General features: G+C 48.7%; 1 protein-coding gene across 2 annotated transcripts in view; it reads right to left on the bottom strand.

The window, feature by feature from the left end:
• Ak8 (adenylate kinase 8) overlaps positions 1-21,116 on the bottom strand; it is a 119,369-nt gene that overhangs the window by 34,732 nt on the left and 63,521 nt on the right. For both annotated transcript variants that reach the window (XM_057754925.1, XM_057754926.1), the window contains one exon: positions 17,726-17,867. In XM_057754925.1, the coding sequence (XP_057610908.1) occupies positions 17,726-17,867 (142 nt within the window). The remainder of the gene's footprint in view (positions 1-17,725; positions 17,868-21,116) is intronic.

Below are 21,116 nucleotides of genomic sequence, written 5' to 3'. Positions count from 1 at the left end.
TCACGTGTCTCATGGGCCACAGGTTGAACACACCTGGGCCCTAAAGGATCTTTTCTCTTACGTGACTATAGGAGAGGCAGAGAGGGAACGCGTTTTTATAGATGGACACCAGTATAAATACGATCTCAGAGTCTCCTATGCAATGGGTGCGCCTGGCTCCTTGATGTCTCACAGAGGGACACATTGACTCTTTTCACCCTTGACCCCAGAGGATTAGCTGAAACAATGGTCACTTCCTCCAAAGTCAGAGTGTGTGTGTGCATGTGCACATGTGTGCATGTGTGCTGTGTGTGTGCGCGTGCGTGTGTGTGTGTGTGTGTGTGAATGTCTTGGGACAGGGTCTCACTCTGCAGTCCAGGCTTGCCTTTAACTCATGGCAACCCTCCTGCCTCAGCTTCTCAAGTGCTAGAATTACAGGCATGAGGTACTAACTACACCCAGTTTAAAGTCATCCACAGGAAAGCTAAGGCCTGCAACCCAGAGTGACACCTGCCTGGAGGAGCCATCGGAAGCAGCTGGCCCTGGCTATGCTTCTGCCTGTGGAAAACAACCAGGCAATGCGGGAATCTCCGTGGCACACAGATCTGCTTAGACGATGGCCGTGGAGTTTGTCGCTCACATGTCCTCAAGAAAGGAAATCTCCCTCAAGCCAGAGACATCCCAGTCCAGACGGTGATAAGTATTCCAGCCCATGTCTGCCAGACTCTGTGACGACAGCAGCAAGCCAGGGTCACCCGGGTTCTATTAGCTCAATTAATGAGGAGTAAGATAAGGCTAACACCCTGCTGGTCGGGCAGCTCAGGCGTAGAGCTGCGGTAATGGAGTTATTAACCTCTGCCAGCCGCCGAGTTCTGCTGCGGAGCCCAACTCCATTTCTTCATTCAGGCCTTCATTAATGGGCTGTTTATTATCTCTAATCCACGTAAGGATCAGCTGCAGAGATGTGAGAGCTTCCTGGAAGGACCGGGTGATAATGAGAGGAGAGAGAGAGAGAGAGAGCGAGCGCGCACGCATGTGCTTTGCACAAGCAATCCTACTTTGCATTTTAATTTCCTTTGCTCTTCCCGTGCCCTCTTAAGGACGGTAACATCCTCACTTTGCGGCGATTACAAGAGGCCCGGGCCTTATCCAAGGGCTTCACTATGTTGTTCTATCAAGGAACTTGTCACACAGAATGAAAAGTAACAATCTTTGAAAGAAAAGCAAGAGAGCTTGGGCATATGAACTACATGCCAATACAGGGCTGGACTTCACAACGCAGCAGGATATTCCATGATTTAAATGTTAGCAGAATTAGCAGACAGGTGGCGTTCAGGAGGATCAGGAGTTCAAGGCCATCCTTGGTTACAAAGGGAGATTAAGACTAGCTTAGACCGCAGGAAATCCTGTCGCAAATAATTAATAATTAGTAATAATAATAAAGACAAGGAACTGTTCGTACTAGTGTTGCATCATGGGCGGCCATCTTTAGCACGAAACAAGGCAGCCATTTCCACTTCTACTGAGATGGGACTAGACAGTGCATGGTGACTATGCATGGTGACAGTGAATGGCGACTGTGCATGGCGACAGTGAATGGCGACAGTGCATGGCGACAGTGCATGGCGACCGTGCATGGTGACCGTGCATGGCAACCGTGCATGGTGACCATGCATGGCGACAGTGCATGGTAACTGTGCATGGTGACTGTGCATGGCAACCGTGCATGGCGACCGTGCATGGTGACAGTGCATGGCGACTGTGCATGGTGATCGTGCATGGCAACTGTACATGGTGACCATGCATGGCAACCGTGCATGGCAACTGTGCATGGCAACCGTGCATGGCAACTGTGCATGGCGACTGTCCTGAAACAATGTGTTTACACTCGATACATAGAGAAATCTCCCCACTGCTTCTGGGAGGGTGTGTGCAACCTGCTCTACCAGAGAACTCTAAGTTTGAGTGAGTCTTCCCAGTGGGGAACCATGTGGAGCCAGCTCATTTTAGGGTATTGCAGTAGCAGAATTTGTATCACCCTCTCTCTACACAGACACCTCCCACAAACACACATACACACACTCCTTCCACCCTCTAGACCGGGGGTGCTAGGAAGTTGAGAGATTAGTGATTACTGTTTCATTTTATAGACAAGAAAACTGAGGTTAAATGTGGTCACCGAGATGAGCACTAGTCACGCTGCTGGGAAGAGCGACGGCTTAGGAGCCGGGTTTGGGGCTGGTCTCTATTGGCCCCAGCTTCTCTAGTGCAGCCATCTTCCCCGAATAAACCTGCTTTGGGGCTGAGGAATGGACTTGATGAGATGATAGGAGGACACTGTCACTCCACAAAGACCCAGTCCCCATGATTCTCATTCATGGAAGAGGGGGTATGGAGGGGAGGGGAAAAGCATCCTCTTCAAACAAGCAATCAGATAATCCAGTGAGTGAGTGGCTCAATAAAATGAGCAGATAGCCCTCAAGAGATGGAGTACAAATGACCAATAAACACAGGAAAAATGTTCACCGTCATCTGTCATCAGAGAAATGCAAAAAAAACACACCAAGGGGTTGGAAAGAGGGCTCAGGAATTAAGAGTAAGTGCTACTCTTGCAGAGGACCCAAGTTCAGTTTGCCATCAGCAACTCCAACTCTGAGGGATCCAACACCCTCTTCTGGCCTCCACGAGCTCAACACTCACATGCAATACTTTAAAATAAAAGAAAATCTTGTCAAAACAAATAAACAAAACCACATTACTACATTGAGACTGTCTTGCCCCAGTCAGAGTGGCAGTCATTAAGCGAACAAACAGGGACATATTGGTGAGGATGCATAGAAACTGTAGTGTAAGCTCATCCAGCCTCTGTGGAAGCCAGCATGGAGGTCTGAAAAGGTGATCTTCCCCAGGACCCGGCTCCGTCACTCCTGGGAATCTGTGTGAGGACGCAGTGTTGTGGAACATCATTTTAAGATGTGTTACATTTGTTTATGCCTGGTCTGCTCATTTGTTTAATGATACAGAGGTGTGTTGTACTGTTTACTGCTGCATTTGTTTAACTCTATAAAGCTGTGTTATTGTGCCAGCCTAAAACACCTGATTGGTCTAATAAAGAGCTAAATGGCCTATAACGAGGCAGGAGAGAGAAATAGGCCAGTCTGGCAGGCAAAGAGAATAAATAGGAGGAGATATCTGGAAAGAGAAGATCCAGAACAAAAGGAGAAGAGGAGGAGGACTCCAAGGGCCAGCCATCTAGCTACACAACAAGCCATGGAATAAGAAGCAAAGAAAGGTATACAGAAAGGTAAAAGGCCAGAGGCAAGAGATAGACAGAATAATTTAAGTAAAGAAAATCTGGTTAGGGCCTTTAGAGATGGTTCAGTGGTTAAGAGCACTAACTGCTCTTCCAGAGGTCCTGAGTTCAATTCCCATCAACCACATGGTGGCTCAAAACCATCTGGAATGAGATCTGGTGACCTCTTCTGGCCTTCAGGCATACAAACAGAACACTGTATACATAATAAACAAACAAATACATAAATATTGGAGGAGGAGGAGGAGGAGGAGGAGGAGGAGGAGGAGGAGGAGAAGAAGAAGAAGAAGAAGAAGAAGAAGAAGAAGAAGAAGAAGAAGAAGAAGAAGAAGAAGAAGAAGAAGAAGAAGAAGAAGAAGAAGAAGAAGAAGAAGAAGAAGAAAAAGAAGAAGAAGAAGAAAAGCTGGCTAGAAACAAGGGCACTTCTAAGTAAGAATAAGACTTCGTGCATTTTTTTGGGAGCTGAGTGGTGGACCCCACCAAGAGTAAAGAGTGGATAATAAAAAAAAACAACAACAAAACAAACAAACAAACAATACCATTCCAAGTAAACAGGTCACACCAGTGTTTAATGCTGCACAAGGCCTAAGCGCTACACGATGGCTCAAACTAGCTGTCCAAGTCAGGTGTGGTGGCTCACACCTTTGAGCTAGCATTCAGGAGGCAGAGGGAACTGGATCTCTGAGTCTGAGACCACCCGTTCTGCATAGTGAATTCTAGACCAGCCAAGGCCACGTAGTGGGACCCTATCTTAAAAACAAAAACCAACCAGTCAGGTATTCAATAACAGACTGAAAGAGAAAGAAAGTATTGGGTATGTACGCAATGGACCTTTCAGCCGTAAAGAAGGACAAAGCCATGTCCTTTGTAGGAAAATGTGTACCTACTGGAAATCATCACATTATGTGGATTAAGTTGGCCTCAGAAAGCTAAACGTCACCGTGTAAGGGCGGTGCATGCCTGCATCCCAGCACTCAGGAGGCAGAAGCAGGTGGATCTCTGAAAGGAGCTAGCCTGTTCTTCAGAGTGAGATCCAGGGCTGGAAAGATAGCTAAGTGGTTAAGAGCACTGACTGCTCTTCCAAAGGACCAGGGTTCAATTCCCAGCACCCACATGGCAGCTCACACCTGTCTATAACTCGAATTCCAGGGGACCTTGCACCTTCATACAAACATACATGTAAACAGAGTGAGATCCAGGACAGCCAGGGCTGTTACACAGAGAAAACTTGTCTCAAAACAACAGCAACAAAATAAAATAAAATAAAAGCAGAGAGAGAGAGACAGAGAGACAGAGAGAGAGGATGAATGTCACCCATTTGCTCTCATTTATGGGTTCTGAACTATATAAATATGTATAAAATCATTTCTGCACGAATGATGTGAACGACGGGACCTGTCAGGGGGATGAAGGAGACTGACAGGAGCTGGGACAGGAGAGAAAGGAGAGGACAGCAAAGCGAGGAGGTAGGCCTAATGCATAGTGCATACTTAATGGAATGACCTTATTTAGTCCAATACAATATAATTAAAAATCAATGATTAAAAGCACTGTTTGCTTTCCCAGAAGACCTGGGTTCAATTCTCAGCACCTACGTGGCAGCTCAAACTGTCTGTAACTCCAGTTCCAGGAGATCCAATGTCTCTTTTGACCCCTGCAGGCCCAGACACATTTGTGATGCACAAATATACATGCAGGCAAAATGCTCATACACATAAGATAATTTTTTAAATTTTATTGAAACAAGGTCTTACTATGTAGTTTTGGTTAACTAGAATTCACTATGTGTTGTTGAACTCATAGTTATCCACCTGCCTCTGTCTTCCAGTGCTGAAATTAAGGTATGTGCTACCATGATCAGCAGGTAAAATAAATATTTAAAGAATTAAAAAATAAACGGCTCACTTTTTTAAAGGAGGAGAAGAAGAGGAGGGAGAAAAAGGGAAAGGAGGAAGAGGGGAGAGGAAGAGAAGAAGGGGGAGTGTGGAGGGGGAAGAGGAGGAGAAAGGTTGGGTAGGGAGGAGGGGGAGTTGGAGAAGGAGGAGGAGTAGGGAGGAGAGGAGGAGGAGGAGAACCCTAACCTAAGTGGAGAAATGAGCCTCAGAGCAGTTAGAGAATAAAGAACACAAATGAGAAATTGGGAGAAGACAAACAAGAAGCTGAGAAAGGGATGCTTATCAGTCTGGGACCGACCCAAGGATGGTCTGGCCCTGGAGAAACAGGAAAGAAAGCTTGGCTGTATGGAAGGTTGGCTCTCTCTGACAGGTTGCCTTTGGTGTAGCCTCAGCCCCATGCATGCAGGGCTGGTTTGTGGGCCTCCCTCTATAGCAGCTGGCCTCTGGCTCCTTGGAGGTAACAATTACGTGAAGTGTCTGACCAACAGAAAACATCAGCAACAAGATACCCAGAACCAGCAGGACGCTGACAGCTATGGGGAGAGCCCTTGGCCTTGCTAGAGACAAGCCAACCTCTGGAGGCAAGACTCACATGGCTCACTTAGAAAACATCAAAACAGTGAATTCAGATTCCACCATTTCCTCTAAGGAACCTTGACAGCAGTTTCCGGTTTGGCACAGTCTAAACCACAGATGGGCAGTGTTCTAGAGTGTTTTTGTTGGCCTAAATTAGTCCAATGGGACAGAGAGAGGGACACTGGTGAAGACAGCGTCATAAGAACGCTTGCTAGTATCTGCTAAATGGCACTCGAGATCCATCAAGGTCCTCTCTCTCGCCTCCCTTTCTAGGATCCACAGTTATGACTGAGGCCCTGGGGAGGAAGTGGGGGCTAAGGTACCAGGGAAATGTAAGGGTTCAGATACCCAGTTGTCTGAGATACGACAAACTTCCAGGCATCCTTCAGAGCTTATACCTCCCTCTCCATAGCGAACATGGATCTCAGAGAAAAGACATGGCTGCAGACCTGCAGCGCGAAGTGAATTATTTGGTGGTACGCAGAGGGCAGGCTTCTATGCGCAGCCTCGGCAGCCTTCCTCTTTGTTTCTCCCTATTATTGTTGCGTTTTAACAAACTTTATAGCCCATTTTATTTGTTCTCAAATAACTTTTTCTCCTTGCTTTCGACACATCAATTGCCAGGCTTCCCTCACCATGAGATGCTGGAGCAGAGAGATTGATACTGCTGGGTGGAATGTAATTTACTATTATGGGCTGTGGGTTTATGAGGCAGGAGCCTGACAAAGCATTGCATTTGAACACACTGTGCTTATTGGGCTCGAAGAAGAGATTTATATTTGGTGAGGAGACAATAACTTTGTTTTCTGATAAGCCAAAGAGGTCTATTTTTGAGTCTGGCACACAGAGAAGCTTGCCCGTCCCCAATAACTCTATTTACTAGTGTGAATATATTTTAATAATAAAATTGATATATATGTAAATTTATTTTATTCTAATTCCATTGAATCCTCCTGGAAAAAAGAGGAGGGTGGGTGACTGTGGGGCCTTCGGAGATTGTTTTTGTATCTGAGTTATAGGTTTCTGTACTGTATCCCTAGACTGGCTTCATGGCTATAATTCTGCCAGGATTTTCTCCTAGTGTCAAGCCGGCAACACCGGGCTGGGGTGTTTTATGACCAGCATCACACCTAGACCAGAGTTACAGTTCTGGTGTTTGTCCTCACACGGGGCGGACTCATTTTAGGACATTTCTCTCCTTCCCGGCTGAATCCGGATGTGAGGGGTTCATGGTTGAAAGCCCTTTCTGAGTTAATCTCCAGAATGCTCAGTCCAAAGCTGAGAGGGTGCCTAGGGAGGAGGAAGGAGGGAGGAGGGAGAGCGCAGTGCCGGGGAAACACGGAGACGTGTACCAGGGCACAGGAGCAGACCTCACCACAGAAGCCATCTTCGTACATTTTCTGCCTGTTTTGTGTCCTAGGGTCAAATAAATTAGATTGGAAATATTTAGAAAGTGATTTTAAAAAACCCAACTCCAAGGTGAATGGAGATGTGTCCACTTGCAAGCCCTCCTGCTTCTTGAATATTCTTCCTGCATGACCCAGAGCCCAAGCACCCTCTCCTTGTCAATCTTTCTGTGCCGCCTGGGCGCCCTGAGTCAAGATGTAAAAGTCGTTTGCTTTACACAACCAGCACTTGGTTCCCTCCCCTGTGGGCAACACCTGCGTACCCTCCCTGAAAGGGACACTCCACATTCCCATGCCCTGGGGACTAGACGACCTGACACCCTCGTGGTTGCCTTTGACCTTAGTCCCTGGGGCTTCTGACCAAGTAGTAGCTCCGGTCCCAGGAGATCCAATGTCCTCTGCCTGGGCTCCCAGGCGACTCACACCAAGGCTTTTAAAGCTCTTGTCACTCATGACCCCCCCCTTCACTGCGAAATGTTCACACGGCCCTGCGTAGAGTAGATGTGCAAACCAAACACTTATTGATGATAAGCCATACGGAAGGTTGGTTTAAAACAATTCTTTAGTAAAAACATATTTTTACCTTTAATTAAAGAGGAAAACAAATTTGCATACAGAAGAGAATTCAATCTTGGCAGAATATTTTATACTACAGGACACAAGCACAAAATGGCAGACCTGTGTTGAGGGCCATTTTGGAGGTTGTTGGGAATTCGTTTTTCCTCCCCAGGAAAGTGACACTTTTGTTTCTTTTGTTTTCTAGATGTTTTATCTCAGCATGCAAAGTAGCGGATTTTTTTGTGGCATTTTAACTCCTTCTAGGTTTTGGCTGAGTCTTCTCCCTGCCTCTGAATCTCCCACTTCTAGTCCCCTCAGAAGAGCAGAATAAAATCCCCTCTTCTGTGTCCACACAGCAGGTGTTCTGTTACCCCAATCTCCCTCTCACCTCCTTCTTATGCTCTCAGGAGTCCCCTTCCAGTCCCCTGACACCTCCACCAGCTGCTGCTGCTCCCATATAGATGAATGCACACACACATACACAGGCGCACATGCACACACATGCATACACACACGCACATGCACACATACAAAGCTAAGATCCACATAAGAGAGTGATTACATGGTATACTGTGCCATTCTGAGCCTGGATTACTACTCCTAATATTGTCTTGGGTTGACGCGGTGCCTCACAGCTATCAATCTGATAGGGAACCTGAACGCAGTTCCCAGCACCCACATCTGGTGTTCACAACTGCTGTAGACCCAGCCCCTGGGGTCTGATTCCTCTGTCTCCTGTGGGAACCTGCACTCATGCATATATGTCCACACAGACACACAACTCAAAATGTAAAAAATACTACTTCCCAGTCCCATCCACTTTTGTATAAATTGCATAATTTCATTTCTCTTTGGAGTGGAACAAAATTCCATTTGTGCACAGTACTCGTGATGGCTGTTCTTGGTTTTCAGCTTGACTACATCTAAACCCAAAAGTGGAGGGCACACCTGTGAGCGATCCTTGCTTCATTTGAAGTAGGAAGATCTACTTCTAATCTGGCTTTTGAGGTCGGAAAGCACACCTTACTCCAGATCTCCCGAGCTGGGAAGACCCGCGGCTAATCTGGGCCACCCCTTCTGCTGGAGCCTGTATAAGGGCATGGAAGAAGAAAGCTCTACTCTTGCCTGCTTGCTGTCCCCTTGCTAGCTCATCCATTCCTTCACTGGCATTAGAGTCTACTGCTTCAGGGTTCCAGCGTCTACTGCAGACCAGCTGAGACATCCCCAGCCCCGTGAACTGGGCAATGACTGGATTCCTGGACTTTCCGTTCATAGGAAGTCACTGTTGGATGAGCTGAACTCCAGCCTGCAAGTCACTCTACTAAATCCCCTTCTATGTAGAGATCATTCTGTAAGTTCTGTTTCCCTAAAGAACCCCGACTAATACTCAGTTCACATTACCTGTCTACCAGTTGACGGACATCCAGGCTGGTTCCATTCCCTAGCTATTGTGGATACAGCAGCAGTCAACACAGATGAGCCAGTGTCTCTGTGCAGGATACGGAGTCTTTGGGGACTCAGGAGGGGTCGAGCCGGGTCATAAGGCAGTGAGTCTGTCCTGGAACTAAATCTGTAGAGCAGGCTGGCTTCAAACTCACAGAGATCCACCTGCCTCTGCCTTCCAAGTACTGAAACTAAAGGCATGTGCCCCCATGCTTGGCTTTGTTTTTGTTTTTTTGAGATGGTTTCTCTCTGTAGACCTGGTTGGCCTCACACTCACAGAGATCCACCAGCCTCTGCCTCCTGAGTCCTGGAATTAAAGGTGTTCACCACCACCATCTGACTCTGAATAACATTTTTGTCTTTGTTTTTGTTTGTTGGTTGGCTGGTTGGAGACAGGGTTTCTCTGTGAAACAGTTCTGGCTGTCCTGGGACTTGCTCTGAAGGCCAAGCTATCCTCAAACTCAGAGATCTGCCTGCCTCTGCCTCTCAAATGCTGGGATTAAAGTGTACCAGCACTGCCTGAGCAATTTATGTTTTTAAATCACCTGGAACTGAAGTTACGAGTGACTGTGAGCCACCTGATGTAGATGCTGGGACCTGAACCCAGGTCCTCTGCAACAGCAGAAAGTGTTCTTAACCACTGAGCCATCTCTTCAGCCCGATTGACTGACTTCTTTTTTCTAAACACATGGTCTTACGTAGCCCAGGCCATCCAAAACTGCTTTATATAGCTGAGAGTGATCTTGAACTTCTGATTCTCCTGCTTCTGCCTCCCAGTCCTGGGATAATAAATGTGTGCCACCAAACCCAGGCTTTCTATATCTCTGGGGATTGAACCTATCACTCAGTGCTTCATAGGTAAGTACCCCGCCAACTGAGCTACATCCCAAACCCTAATTTAACAATTTTTAAAATGGAACCCAAGTTAGTGAAACAGCAAATTTTAAATCCAAACATTTTAACACAATACAACTCCCAAACATAATAATCTGCTATTCACATGCTGAAAAATGACAGCAGAGAAATATCTGCTGCATTTGTTTGCCATAATTAAGCCATAGAGTAGAAACCTCTATGTGCCACACAAGCACTGCTGTTCATAACATACCATAGTCTCTGATCTGAGCCGGGCATGTTTGGGCCAGTGTTCTTTGGCATCGTATGACAACATGTCATACACAAGGCAAAGTGCATATATGAGTTTAGAACCAAGGTTGCAGTGAGGTCGCACCATGCACTACAGGCAAGCACTGTCAGAAGCACCTTGGGTTCACAATGTGTTCGATTACAAATCATTTTGTTCAAATTCATGGGTTCAGAAACCTTTCATTGTTGTCAAAATTTTCATAAGCGACACATTCAGTCCTTCGACCCCAGACATGACGGCAATACGTCTACCTCCTAATCCCCAGAGTCCACGAGGACAAAGGACTAGGCAATGAGGCAGATTAGGGATCTCAGTGTGTCCAGCCATTCTTAGTTCCTGGGTCTCCTTGAAGGACAATGGGTGCAGAGGGGTCAGGTGCTGGCCTGAAGGTGACAAGCTATGAGCCACGGAGGGTGGCTGCCTCTCCTCCCAGCTTCAGGAAGAGAACGCAGCCCAACTAAATCTGCAGCTTGGAGCAGCCAAACTTGTGGTAAATTATGACCGTGCCTGTCAGACCTGAGACACCAGCTCCTGCGGCTGTGAGACACACACGGGCCTCTCCAAAGACAGATGATTTACGAAACAGACAGGAGTGTCTCGGAAAGGGAAGGGAAGTGATAAAAGTTAATAAAAAGACCATGAGTGCTCTTTAGATGAAAAATCACTCCTCAAAACACAAGGGCATTTTAGATAAAAACTGGAACAGTATGCTTAGGGTAATTTAGAGAGGGCAGGCTCCGCGGAAGCAAGAACTCAAAGATGATGAGGTTCTTAACAGATGAGAAGGACACTGCCACAGTTAAGAGGACAGTAGGTACCTGTCCCAAGGGGACACCAGAAGCTTATAGAACTAAGAAGAAGCCATGAGAAGGAGTGAACCCAGCAGCGGAGAGGAAGTAATAGAGAAGAAAAGGACGAGGCAAAGTTCAGCATGGGAACTGGTGCCTGCCCCATGCGCTCATCATTCATAGACAGGCAAATGGCCAGGGAAGCAGTCAGCGCCTCTGGTCTGAGGGGAAGGGTACTGAAAGGGAGGGAAAGAGGGAGAGAAGATGGAAGAGAAGGAGGGAGGAAGGGGAGGGAGGGAGGCTACGCGGAAGGATGGGAGGGTGGGAAATCAAGATGGAAGAAGAGCAGAAGAGGGAAGATGGTAGAGAGAGAAGGAATGAGCAGAGGGAGGGAACCATATCCTAGCATCCTCAGGGCCTTGGCCCCACACGATGTCAGAGGCAGGAATGATTTAGGAGGCTGGTGTGTGTGTGTGTGCTGGATGCCATCAAGAACTCTGCCAGATGTTGTTTACAGGAAGGTAAGACAGAGACATACTTAGGGATGCAAAGCCGAGTGTTTACATGCCCTGCTGAAAATGACTCCGTATAATCCATTCAAATGAAAGATGGATCAGAATTAATAAACACGGAGGCCGAACTGTGTAAACAGCTGGTGATCATGGCTCGATCTGGCTCTGCGGAGGAGGACTTCATGAGTTAAAAACAGGAAAAGGAAACTGTCGTAGTTCTAGAAAGTAAATCTTAACCAAAGAAGACCTAGACAACAGCTCATGTAACAGACTGGCACATGGACACCGAGTGTCTGTCTCTGCTCCCAACACTCACAGCGCAAGACAGGGTCAGGGCCAGTGTCCGTGAATGGAGGGGAAGGGGAGCGCTGGTATCTGTGAATGGAGGTGGGGCGGGGGAGAAAGAGCTGGTGTCCATGAATGGGGGGGGAGTTGGTTTCTAAGGATGGAGGTGGAGGGCGGGCAGGGGAGGGGAGAGCTGGTGTCAGGAGTAGAGGGGTAGGGGGAAGGTGTCAGTGAACTGAGGGTGGGAGAGAGGAGAAAGCTGGTGTCTATGAATGGAGGGTAGTGGGGAGGAGGAAGAGGGAGTGAGGAATGGGGAGAGGTGTTCAGGAGGCAACTCTGATTCAGAAGAAAGACAAAGAGACTTCCCTTAGTGCTGGCAAAGGAAGGCTCCAGTAGGCAGGTCCCCAGAGAGAAGCCAGTCCACTTAGGAACCCAATGGTAGTCACCCCGAGAAAATAGGAAGAGACAGACCACCACCACCATCACACACACACACACACACACACACACACACACACACACACACACACACACACACTGCCTCTGGACTCTGTGAGCTTCCCTGAGGGGCTGCCACATAAGAAAGGATAGCAGGTTGGCCCCTGGGAAACCAGGTCATCATGCAGCCGGACCAGTCTGAGAACCTGGGCTCTGCGCTGTTCCAGTCTGCGGCTGGGCTCTGTACGAACAGGTCAGTCCCCCCGGAGTGTCGGCCTACCTCACCTAGCTCATCCCCTTCAAGGCTGAAGATGCCAAGATACTAGGAACTCAGACATTGACTGTCAGGTTTTACAACGTCCTGTTCTAGATCCCACAGGCATCTGCAGGTCTCCAATTGCTGTCCTAAAGCTGTAATCACTTAGACTCCAGGAACAGCAAAGCTTTGTGTGGCTGACCATGCCCCAAGAGAACAGCTGTCTCCAAGTGGCTGCACCTGGGGGGTGGGGGGCGGAGGCCACCCCAAGGAACCACGTTTATCTGAAACATTGCCATACCCAGGCTGACACAATGACCGCCAGAAGCACACCTCCAACAGGGCGACTTAATTATGTGACCTCTCCTGCCCCATTCTTCTTCTATTTAAACCAAAAACTCAGGCAAGCACCCCAGGTGACTGTGAGGTGGCTGGACCTACCCCCTGTGCCCTCCCCACTGTGCCCTACCCAGTGTGCCCTCCCCACTGTGCCCTCCCCACTGTGTCCCACCCAGTGTGCCCTCCCCGCTGTGCCCTCCCCGCTGTGCCCTACCCAGTGTGCCCTCCCCACTGTGCCCTCCCCACTGTGCCCTACCCACTGTGCCCTACCCAGTGTGCCCTCCCCATTGTGCCCTACCCAGTGTGCCCTCCCCACTGTGCCCTACCCAGTGTGCCCTCCCCACTATTCCCTCCCCACTGTGCCCTACCCAGTGTACCCTCCCCACTGTGTCCTCCCCACTGTGCCCTACCCAGTGTGCCCTCCCCACTATTCCCTCCCCACTGTGCCCTACCCAGTGTGCCCTCCCCACTGTGCCCTCCCCACTGTGCCCTCCCCACTGTGCCCTCCCCACTGTGCCCTTCCCAGTGTGCCCTCCCCACTGTGCCCTCCCCACTGTGCCCTCCCCAGTGTGCCTTCCCCACTATTCCCTCCCCACTGTGCCCTACCCAGTGTGCCCTCCCCACTGTGCCCTCCCCACTGTGCCCTCCCCACTGTGCCCTTCCCAGTGTGCCCTCCCCACTGTGCCCTCCACACTGTGCTATTGTTTCATCCTCTTTTTTCCCGCCATTATTTCCGTGTCTTACTGGATACCGGGGAGGGAGGCTGGGCTGGCGTTTGTCGGCATGACACAGGCTACAGTCCCTTGGGCGAAGGGAACCTCAATGAGTAAACACCTCCACCAGATTTGTCTGTGGCCATGTCTGTGTGACACTGTCTTGACTGTTAACTGATGCAGGCAAGCCCAGTTCACTGCGGGTGGGGCCGTCCCTATGCAGGTGGTCCTGGATTCTGTAAGAACACAGGCTGAGTACGCCAATGAGCTGTGTTCCTCCATGTTCCTGCTTGAGTCCTACCCCGACTTCCCTCAGTGATGGGTGATCAACTATGAACAGGACGTGTAAGCAAAACAATTTTTAGCCAGCTTCCTTCTGGGGTAACTACGCTTGGGTGTGTACAGCTCTTTGGCCAGAGCATGCAGGTTCCACACAGCTATTAAGACTGGCGGGATGGGGGTGTGGTCCATCTGCTAGCATGCTTGCCTAGCATATATAGATCCCTGGGTTCAATGCCCAGCACCACATAAACTGGATATGAGGTACACATATGCAGTCAGAGCACTTCAGGAGGGGGAGACAGGAGGATAAAGAATTCAAGATCATCTTCGGCTATTCAGTGAGTTCAAGGGCAGCCCAAGATCCAGGAGATCCTGCATCAAATAAACAAAATCCTGGAAGTGGAATCTTTTTTTTTTCAAATCCCAACCAGTGTGTTCTATTGTGCTTTGAACTGGAAATGTCTTTGCAGGCTCCATATTGTTCACTTGAGTCCCAACAGGTGGCACTGTTTTGGGAGGTTCTGAAAACTTTAGGAGGTGGGGTCTAATTGGAGGAAAAAGGTCACTAGGGTTGTGCCTTTGGAGATTATACCAGGTCCCCAGGTCATAGGCAGTAAAGACGACAACAAATACAGGTATCCCATCATGCCCTGCCCAAGCCCATGGTGCTCAGCAGCCATGTAGTAAACCCCCCCCCAAAGCATTGAGAAAGAAGAAATCCTTCCTCTCGTAGTGAGCAGAAAAGTACCCAACAAATAACACACCACCAGAAGAGATAAGGCAAAAGCCATACAAAACAATAAAAACCATCAGAAAGGCAATGCCACCAGGTTTGACAGTGAGCCCCTGCAGCCCAGGGAGACAATGAGACCAAGCAGGGCCACGTAGTGATCCTGACTTAAATAACAGGGTTAGGGAGTAGCTTGTGGGCAGAGGGGCTGGGGCACCCAACCCTAAAAGCAAACCAACAGAGAAAGAAATGAAATATCAATGAGAAGTTAACAAATCACTTGGTCCTTAAGGGGCTCCTGCAGACAGCTATGAGTAGCTACAAATCTGAGCATAAAGTGAACATGATTTACTTAGACCATATGCTTAATGACATGACTTTAAGTTTTAATTATATGCTGATCAAAGTAACTATTAAACAATTAGCCATAGAATAAACAATTAAGAATATAGAGGTAGCCGGGTGGTGGAGCACACTTTAATCCCAGCACTCGGGAGGCAGAGGCAGGCGGATCTCTGTGAGTTTGAGGCCAGCCTGGTCTACAAGAGGTAGTTCCAGGACAGGCTCCAAAACCACAGAGAAACCCTGTCTCAAAAAACCAAATAACAACAACAACAACAACAACAACAATAGCTCAGAGGTTCACACACACTCCATAGTGAATGAATGAATGTAATACAATGTTAAAGGGTCTAGTGAGATGGCTCAGTGGATAAAGGTGTTTACCTGATGACCTGAGTTGGATCCCTGGGCTCTCCATGGCTGAAGGAGAGAACAAGACCCCATGTGTGCCCAGAGGTTTGTCAGTTTCCCGTTGCTATCCTTAATTGCTTAGAAATACTGAGGTGGCCTCTGCAGGCCGGGATCTGTGTGGGCCTGGAGTGGTGGCTTTCCCCTGGAGCTCACCGATCGCTATAGAATTATTTTTCTTTTTGAATTTCCAGGGAACACCAATCTTCAAGCCAGTAGTGGCCTTACGGTCCTTTCCTTGTCCCACCCGACTTCCTCTTCTGTTCTTGAGGCTTTCAGGGCTCATATGACTATTTTGGACTCACCTGTATAGTCCAGGGTAACCCTGATCTTTTTTCATTTAATTTTTAAATGTGGTGTGTGTGTGTGTGCGTGTGTAAATTCTTGTCTAAAGCATAATTGGCAATTTTTTTCTATTCTGTAGGTGTCTGCTAGTTTTGTTGTGCAGAACTTTTTTCTTTTCTTTCTTTCTTTTTCTTTTTCTTTCTTTTCTTTCTTTCTTTTTCTTTTTCTTTCTTTTCTTTCTTTCTTTTCTTTCTTCTTTTCTCTCTCTCTCTCTCTCTCTCTCTCTCTCTCTCTCTCTCTCTAGACATGGTCTCACTACGTAGCCTCAGCTGGCCTGTAACTCACTATGTCGACCAGGCTTGCCTCAGATTCACAGAGATGAAACTGTTTTTGCTCCTCAGTGCAGGGAAGAAGGTGCACACCACCACGACCAGACTGTGCAGAGACTTAATTCAATGTGAGAGAAAAGGAGCACCTACTGTTAGAAGGGCTGTAAACTAGCATAACCGTTGTGGGAATCAGCACAGACCATCCCCCACGCGACCCAGATATACCTCTACCAGGCATATACCGAAGGGACTCCATATCCTACCACAGAGATCTGTGCGCATCCGTGCTTAGCGCTACTCTATTCATAATAAAGGGGAATGAAATTATGAAATTCTAGGAAAACTAAAGTGAGTGACACAGACCCAGAAAGATAAAAATCACAAGTTCGCATCCAGATTCAGATTTTCGCTTCAGTGCTCGTGGGGGGGCGGGGAGCAGGCATTAGACACAAGTAACATGAAAGAGGGGAGGAGGCTGTAGCAGGAAGGACAGAGGAGGTGAGGGACAGAGAAGATTCAGGAAGGGGAATCAAAAAAATTACAATAAAATGTAACAGTTTGCATGCTAATTAATTAAATGGTGAAGGGGGGACATTAGGACTGGAAGGGAAAGAGGCAAAGATAAGTATTTGTAGAGGGGGCATCTGGAAACTTTGAGAGCCACAAGTGCAAACACTCAGAGAAAGTTCTGGAAGGGGGCTAGAGAACAAATTAAAAAGCAAGAAACATAGGGCTGGAGAGATGGCTTAGAGGTTAGGAGCACTGGCTGCTCTTCCAGAGGTCCCGAGTTCAATTCCCAGCAATTACATGGTGGCTCACAACCATCTGTAAGAAGCCCTTTTCTGGCTTGCAGGCAAATATGCAGGCAGAACACTGCATACATAAATAAGTAAATCTTTTTTAAAAAATTAAAAATAAAAACTGTAAAAAAAAGTAAAACAGACACAACCTACTCATCCCCAGCAAAAAGAACAGACAATGTTGCCATCCAGAAATGGGCTTAGAATTCAGAATGTGCACCCCGGGAGAGTGCTGGGCCTGTCTCCAGCATGCTAGGGTACAGCAGATCAGTTAAGTCAAGGCAACCCCACTTGAAATTCCCATGTCAGCTTTTTCTCTGTGCATGTAAGACAAATACATACCACCCGGTACAAAGCATCCAGGGAAGCACAGTCAGAGGGCCGTGCCTATATTGTGTTGACATATGTCACAAAACTGAAGTGGCTAGGGCCAGCAAGATGGCATGGCATAAGCCTGGCAGCCTGAGCTTGCTCCCCAGAAACCATATAAAGTTGAAAGGGAACCAGCGAGACACCCGCACACACACATGCGTGTGCACGCGCGTGCACACACACACACAAAACCTCAAATGGCTCACCAGTGTGGTAGTGTTGGAGAAACAGACATGGGAAACAGAAAGTTCAGACAGAGGTAGACCTAAGAATGTCAAAGGGCGGGTCATGCGTGTGGACAGACCCAGAGCAACATTAACTAGAACTCAAACCCACCACCTGCAGCAGGATTTGAACCTTAGCCTGACTCTGAGTTCACAGGGTAAACGGAGTGGGATGCATGGGGAATGGGACGACGTACACCCCTTTGGTGCACTAGAAACTCTTGGTGGCACACCACCATCACCTGAGTCCCCAGTGGGAAGAAGATTGCCAGGGCCCTGGGAGGGCCTCTGGGGAAGCAGCTCACCTGTTGGGACTGTAGCCCATAGAGGTCAGCATCCGTGCCTGGTCCAGGTCTCTTGGGAAGCCGTGTAGCACCCACCCTTTCTGGATGCAGTCTTGCTGGCTCAGACGTTCAGCCAGAGCCTTGGTGATGATGGTGTCTGGCACTGTAGAGGAAGAAGAATAAGAGAGCGTGCTGTAGCCAACAACTTTCTAGTCTTCCTGGGCCACATGCCAAGCTACTGCATGGGTAGCTTTGGCCCAGCAACAAGAGCAGCAGGACCAGCAAAGCCGCCTGAGATGGGCAATGCAGCGGGTAATCTTGGCCCTCACCTTTCACTCCTTCACAAGACACCATCCTCCATCTGAGTCTGTCATGGCAGCTAAAGCAAGGCACCATGAACCAAGAAGCACAGCAGTGTTTGACTCTCTTAGATCTGGAGGCTAAGAGGCCGACCCTGGGAAGGTGGACTGCTCTCTAGTTTATACATGCCCTGCTGGGACTGGAGTTACAGATGGTTGTGAGCCAACACGTGGGTGCCAGGAACCAAACCTGGGTCCTGTGCGAGAGCAGCCAGTGTTCTCAACTGCTGCCATCTCTCCAGCCCTGGCTCTCTCTGTTCAAAAGGACGCTTGTGGGGGTCAGAACTGAATTTTATGGAGTCATATCTCTCCTCACACCTTTGTCTGGACCCTAGAGATTGAATTCAGGCTGCCATGGTAGCCTTCCAGGAGGACTCCATCACTGAGATGTAATCACTCCTTAGGGTCCCATCTTCCCGACCACCATCTTAGCATATGAAATGGGGGGGGGCACAAGCTTTGGGATCACAGCAAATGCTTCTCATGAAAGCACACCTGGCGTGGAGTTTTAATTTCCACCCAATGCCACTGAGGCTCCATCCAGCCGACCTCAGAGGACTTGAAGTTCACAGGAACCCCTCTGGCCTCCCACTGAGGCTCCCCTTATCTGTCTGGAGAACCCGATCTTTCCAGAATCACAGCTCAGCTCCTACCTGGAGACTGAGTCCCCAGCACAGGAGATGTGAGAAGCCTGTTTACATTGCTGCAAGTGACATTTTCCCGAAACTCATCCCTTCTTCCTAGACTCATTAAATGCTCCGTGTTGCTAATGTTCTGCGTCCTGGCAATTTGCACGGCATCGCCTGCGCTTTGCACTCATTTTCCCAGAAATACTCGGTAAATATTACCCCTGTTTGCCATGGATGTGGGCCCCAAGCGGGGATGGTTGGCTGTTTCTCTAGAAGCTTCTGCAAGGTTCCCCTATCACCAAACATCTGTGGCTCTAGCAAGTGATCTAGGGCATATTCTGAAGCCTCACGAGGCCCCACAGGCCGGCAGCCAGGGCAGCCAGTGAAGGAGAGGCACTGCCCTCCACCTCATGATTTTCTGGGTGCTGCTCTGTCTCAAAAAATCTACAGCTGTATTCCAAAGGATGAGCATCACCTTAGACTTGGGGCTTTCTAGCCAGCCGGTACAGTGGCAAACACCTCTAATCCCTGCACTTGGGTGGCACAGGCAGGTGGATCTTTGTGAGTTCAAGGCCAGCCTGTGTAAGGAGAACCTGTCTCAACCGAACTAAGGCCTCTGGCTGCCCATTCAGAGCAGCTACTAGGGCTGCCTCTTGCCCTGTGGTGATCTCAGGACTTGACAGGAGAAGGGGTTTATTTTAGTTCCTATGTCTTTCACAGTAGGGAAGTCAATGCAGGAACTTGAAGCAGCAGGTCACGTCACATCCACAGTCGAGGGCTCAGCGCATGCACATTTGTGTGAGTGCAAGCATGTATGTCACCACATGCATGTGGAGGTCACAGGGCAACTTTGGCTGTTATTCCTAGCCTTCTATTTTGTAGACAGGATTTCTTAGTCACTGCATGCATGGCTTGCATGGACTTGGAATCCTGGAGACAGTCTCCAAAGAATTCCCTCCTCGGCTGGGCAGTGGTGGCACAGGCCTTTAATCCCAGCACTTGGGAGACAGAGGCAGGTGGATCTCTGAGCTTGAGGTAAGCCTGGTCTACAGAGCGAGTTCCAGAACAGCTAGGGCTACACAGAGAAACCCTGTCTTGAAAAACAAACAAACAAACAAACAAACAGTTTCCTCCCTCCTTTCATTACTTCCTAAATCAGGACCTCACTATGTAACCAAGGAACTTCTATAAACTTCTCATCTTCCTGACTCCACCTCCTAAGTGCCAGGGTTACCAGAGCATATCCTCACACCTGGCTTATGTGGTGCTGAGGATGAGACTCAGACCCCTGGTCCTTAGGTGGCTCCTACATGAGCAACTCCGTGGGTGGGTAACATCCTCGTTTTACCAGCTAGGGAAGCTCTGCCGGGAGCCTGGCATCATGAGGGTTTGCCCAGAACCGCCCATCTTGGATTATCCTGGCAAGGTCTATCATCCATGTACAACATGAAACATCACTACATCCAGAGTCTCCAGGAGGCTACAGAGTTGAGGCGTGTACAAGTCTTCTCCCCAGAAGCACTCTAGGGGTGTCCTCTGGGGCACTGGCTGTGCGGTCTCATCTGGGTTGAGGTGAGGGGAGCTGGAGAGACTGCCAGCTGTAGTCAGCAGAGGGGTAGGGTCTGGGTGTAGAGGGGAGGAACCTGAAGACCCCAGTATGGCCCAAGAGTCTGCGTAAGGGCTTTCAGGTGCCTGTGTGTCTCAATTTCACTGCAGGCTCAGGGCATGCTAGCCCAGCCCCCCATGTTCTGACCAACCAGTTTGGCAGCCAGAAGCTCTCTGACCAGATCTCGCTGATAGTGTTCTGCGAGAAGCTTAAAGTCCCCTTGATAACATGTACGTTTATCCTTTATCCTCTTCCCCCAGAGATGGTTCTTCACCTAAAGTCATTCACCATTAAGTTAGATGCCTCAGGCGTGATTTCCGAGCTTGACAGTTAACATCTCACCCTTCGCTCTAGCTGCTGCCAAGGGCTACTTCTCCAGAGCGTCCTGTCAGCTGAGTTTAGCAGAGTGCAAAATGTGAGGGGTCTATTATTCCACGGGGTCACACCATGTGACATTAGCTTTCTTCCCTCTCTCTTTCTTCTTCAAGGTCCTTGAGTTGACTTCAAGGCTATTAAAATATCAGTTCACCTATTCCAGGGCTGAGTGTGCCTGGGGGGGGGGGGCTCAGCAGGGTACCTACCAAGACCTCCTACCCAGGAGCCCTGGCCACACTCCAGTTAGGGTCTTGTCGTTAGAATCTCAGGCCCGCTCTACACCCGGCTTCATGTAAGCATCACTTTCGGGCTCCAGACAGGACAACTGAAGCTGGCTGGGACTGGTCCCTCCCTGTGGGTCTGACATGTCATCTTCAGCCTATTCCAGAAGGGAGCCAGCCACAGCCAACATCCAGGCTGTAGCAGACCACAGCGCCCCCTGC

This window comes from Chionomys nivalis, chromosome 22 (assembly GCF_950005125.1).
Source record: "Chionomys nivalis chromosome 22, mChiNiv1.1, whole genome shotgun sequence".
Classification (NCBI taxonomy): Eukaryota; Metazoa; Chordata; class Mammalia; order Rodentia; family Cricetidae; genus Chionomys; species Chionomys nivalis.
This window is presented reverse-complemented; position numbering and strand designations above follow the sequence as displayed.